This window comes from Nannospalax galili, unplaced genomic scaffold, assembly GCF_000622305.1.
Source record: "Nannospalax galili isolate Female #2095 unplaced genomic scaffold, S.galili_v1.0 scaffold346, whole genome shotgun sequence".
NCBI lineage: Eukaryota > Metazoa > Chordata > Mammalia > Rodentia > Spalacidae > Nannospalax > Nannospalax galili.
Window position 1 is genome coordinate 4,706,836 of NW_008357637.1, and position 4,795 is coordinate 4,711,630.

At 41.2% G+C, this 4,795-nt stretch overlaps 1 protein-coding gene across 4 annotated transcripts in view; it reads right to left on the reverse strand.

Annotated features, from left to right (window-relative positions):
* Chn1 (chimerin 1) overlaps positions 1–4,795 on the reverse strand; it is a 193,083-nt gene that overhangs the window by 28,249 nt on the left and 160,039 nt on the right. For all 4 annotated transcript variants that reach the window (XM_008855298.2, XM_029557250.1, XM_029557249.1 and 1 more), the window contains one exon: positions 213–297. In XM_008855298.2, the coding sequence (XP_008853520.1) occupies positions 213–297 (85 nt within the window). The remainder of the gene's footprint in view (positions 1–212; positions 298–4,795) is intronic.

Here is a 4,795-nt window from a genome sequence, read left to right on the forward strand (position 1 = left end):
TTTAGTTACTGCAATGCCAAAGACAAGTATTAAATATAACTGCCTCACTTTTCTCCCCTTTTACTGGGCTTCTGAAGCAAGCTGATCTCTTTGCTTCCAGCACTCATACCATAGCCCTATGGTTCTGTCCATCAAGTGTGAGAAGGCTGGGCAAATACAAAGCGTGGTTCCACCACGGCTATGCTGCAGAGGAGGTGAGGAAGCACTCTTACCTGCACATTTCACTCCCTGAGCAATGAGGCCCCACATGAAGTTGGCACAGTATTCACACCAGTGTGGCCCTCGGAATGTATGGACCTGAAAGAACAGGAGCACAGTGGGGAGGAGACACAGGTGAGGAGTCTGTTTCATATCAAATCACATTACACAAGTCACGTGGTACCAAAGAAGCAACATGCCTACATAAAGGAAAGCTGGCTGAATGGAATGGGGCAAGTTAAGGTTTTCAGAGCTTGATTTCCTCTTTTAGAAGTGATGACACATCAAATCAACACATTGCAATGTTCTATTGAAAACCATTTCTACCATGGACTTTCCCAGTGAGTCTCCTCAGGCACGAGCAGCCTCTCCACATGTCAGGTGGACAGAGGCAAGTATGAGGATGAAGGGGAGCACAGCAGCGAGGTGTCTTGGGTCTGTAAGGACTTTGTTGGATGACCAGCTTCTGTGGCCACAGTGTTAAAGCCGACACTGACTGGCTGCAACCAAATCATCAAAAAGGGCCAATTTCCGTTCAAACATTTGATGCTTGCTGTGCTAATCAAGAGAACAAATGCATTTTAGAACCTGTAGAAGCTACAGTGAATGAGAAACAGTGAGTCGTTCTTCACCAGTCATCCCGGCTCATAAAGGTTTCACTGAACTGGATTCTTTTTTCTCTAAGAAAAAAAGCAACCCCAAAGGAGAAAGGATTTAAAAACGTCAAGATACTCAGAGACACTGTGTGTGTGTGTGTGTGTGTGTGTGTGTGTGTGTGTGTGTGACAGGTTTCACCCAGGCTGGCCTGAAACAATCCTCCCTCTGCCTCCTGAAGGCTGGTATTTCAGGCCTGCACATAGCTCCCAAAGGCTTTCTTTAAAAAAAAAAAAATTATATTTTATTTTTCTTCTATGTGTATGCGTGTATTGCCTGCATGTAGGTAAGTGCACCCGTGTTGTGCAATGCCTGCAGAGGACAGAAGAGGCTATTGGATCCCCTGGAACTAGAGTTATGGACAGCTGTTAGCTGCCATGTGGGTGCTGGGATTAGAACCTGGGTCTTCTGCAGGAACAGCCAGTGTTCTTAACTACTGAGCCATCTCTTCAGCCCCAAGGCTTTCTTTTTTAAATAGAACTTTAAAAATTCAAAAAATAAGTAATTCTATGTGTGTGTTTTGTCTGCATTTATGTACGTATGTGCACTGTGTGTACAATGCCCACAGAGGCTAGAAAGTTTTCAATCCCCTAGAACAGGAATTACAGAGGGCTGTTAGCTTCCATGTGGGTGCTGGGAACTGAACCAGGCAGGTCCTCTGCAAGAGCAGCAAGTGCTCTTAACTGCTAACCCATCTTTCCAGCCCCTCCCACAGACTTTTATATACAGGAAAGATAAAGTATTCTAGCCTAACACAAGTAAAAATAATATTACCAGAATAGAGAAGCAAAGAATATAAACTCTATACATTCAATAATAAAATCAGAAAAATCTTGAATAATAATGGTAACAATTTAAAAGTTCTGAGCAAATGCTGGTTGAAAATGAACTAGAGAAATGACAGAAAAGGGAAAAGGTACAAGGAAGTCAGTTGATTTACCTCAAATTAGATTTAATTGAGGTAATTTCTTCCCATAGGAAAGAGGAGAATGGTAGAAAATCACCAAGTGTGATGATTTGGTTTTAACACATGAATCTGTAGAACAGCTACGTATACATACACATATAGATGTATTTGTGATATATATATATGTAGATGTATATATATATATATGCTTTATTTCTTCAAAGCTGTCACAAGTGTAACATTTTTATTTAGAAAAACTATGCCAATTAAATTATTAAAAGCCACTGATTATAAAATAAAGCCCAATTTCAAATATGTTAAAATATAAAATAAATGTACCTATTAGAATGATTGAAATATAGAGTATCAGAATCCAAAGTGCGATTACCGGTCCAATGTTCATAGAAGTCTGCAGTGGACAACCCAGGGTTTATTCCGAGCAGGTATGTGTGACCATGGCTACTGCCAAGTAAGCTTGAAAACCAAATTTTATGTTGACTTTGAAAAGTAGGCCAGTATCCCTTTTACATATTTTATGAAAAGGGTCAGGAATGCAAGACCCAGTTGCTCCTGGGCTGTTAATGATGTTCAGAGCCCATAAACTGAAAGCACTTCCTGGAGCTGCTGAAGCAGAGCTCAAGATCAACAGATACTCTGTGATGCTCCGGCTTGTTTGTGTTCCTCAGAGTGAACAAAGCTGGATGAACTTCGCTTCACTCTGATGGGAACGTGAAGCAGAGGGCAAGCACTGGCTCATGCAAACAGGGATATAATCATAAAATCACTATAAATCCTCAAGTTACTTTGGAGAAAGTCTTTGGACTACAACTTGGTCCACGGGTTGCCACCTCTCCAGATAAATGCGTATCACTCATTTGGTTGGATAAATACAAGTGGAATGAAGGTATGGAGGAAGGCCCAGCCCACATGGGAAAGTGGCTGAAGTTATACTGGAGAGTGGAGTGGATGGAGCTTTGTTACTTAAACACAGAAGTTTTAGCAAAGAGCACTAACTACCAAGATGTTGTGACATTCCTTTACCTTTCTGAAAGCAGTGGCGGGTGTGGGATTTTGATGTAGCATTTTGAAAGGCATGGGGAATTTGTTTATATTACATTTGCTGAAGAATGAGTTTTTTTGTTGTTTGCTTTTTGTCTTTTTGACAAAAGCTATAGCCCAAGCTAGTCTGAATCTCATAGAGATCCACCTGCCTCTGCCTCCCCAGTGCTGAGATGAAAGGTGTGCACCACCACGCCTGACTGCACAGGCCCCTTGTCTCTAATCAAAGGATGCATGTATATATCAGAAAGCAAATGTTAGGGAATTATTACTTACACACTTTACGCTTGTACAGATTTTTTTAAAAATAAAGGCATGCTGAACTGTTTATGGCTGTTTTGTTCTTAAAAACTGTTAAGAAGGTAGTTTCCATAGCCCCCAGGAAACTATCCTAGAAGCATTAGCAGCTAACCCAATTTCCATTTGTATAGCACAGTTAACTGGATTCCCTTTTGAGTTTTTACATCTAAAACTCACATTTCTTATGCTTCCTTCCATGGTCCCAGAGACTCTGTGACATTGGACTATGCCCTTTATGTCTTTTTTATTACTCCAGAGGTCATAAAAACAGTGACTTCATCAATTAATTAAGCATTCATTAATAAACATGTATTGAAGACATGCTTAGAGATAGAAAGGACATGGGATTAAGGAATTCCTGGAAGATGCAGCCCCTGAGCTAAGCCAGCTGGCAGAGGGGACACAGCCTTATAGAGAAGGACCAGTGTGTGTGTGTGTGTGTTTGTACAGCATGGGGTTGTGCATGTGCACTGACAAGCAGGGCACATTAGGAAAGGCAGTTCTGAGGAAGTCCAAAGCACAGTGTGGTGATTAGAGTCACAAGGAAGCTCAGCAATGGCTGGGGCAGTGACCAGCGTGGAGGGAGACCAGAGGCAGATACAGACCTTTCTATGTCTACTGTGTATGTGTACATATACCTCGTGTATATTGGTATATATACTGTATATGTATGTATACTCTGTTCAGTGAGCAATCAAAGGCCCCTGCACCTTTTTTAAAGGGAGGACTGAGTCAAGAGGCCAAGGCTGGAGGAAGATGGAGTAGGCAGAAACCTATGGCAGCTATCGGGTTGGGCGATACGAGTGTGAACTCAGGCGGCAGAGATGAGAGAACAACTGGTAACTAAGGGAACTGGAGTAAGGGAGAGGAGAAGGACCCAGGTTAAGCAATAGAGTTCAGACGCTAGTGTGTGGAGTACAAAAGTAGAGGAAGTCAAACCAGTTAGAAGGAGAGGATGACAGATAGAAAGAGGAGGTCACTGATGGATGGGACAGGTTCCTCAGGATCAAATGGAGATGGGATCCAGGCAGGCAGTTAGCTCTGAATACAGGAGGAGTTGGGAGGGAGAGTGTAGCTGGATTATAGGAACATGAAAAGGGTGTTCTTTTTCTTCTTTTTTCCTCCTTAGGGTCATGTAGCCCAGACTGACATCAAGTGTTGTCAAGACTGACCTTGATCCTCCTGCCTTCACCTCCCAAGTGCTGGGATTATAGGCATGTGCTACCTAGCTCAGGAACCATTTTTTTAATATTCTATAGCATGGTAGGGCAACTATAGTTATCAACAACTACTTGTGTATTTCAAAATATCTGGTAGACAGGATTTTGGATGTTATTAACACAAAGAAAGAATAAACACTTAAGTGAACCTGATGCGACTATCCCAATCTGGCCATTACACTTGTGCTGAAATATGACATACACCAAAAGAATGTGCAATTATATGTCAATAAAAAGAAATAGCTCTTCATCTGTGCAGAGACTTGTAGCATAACAAAAATAAGTGGTATTTCCTACAAACAATTTTATAGACACTGACCTTTACTAATAATTTTACTAGAAATGGTTGTATTTTAACTATTTTTTTTAATTTTTAAAATTTTTAAAATTTTTTAATTTTATGTGTATGCGTGTATTGCCTGCATGTAGGTAAGTGTACCCGTGTCATGCAATGCCT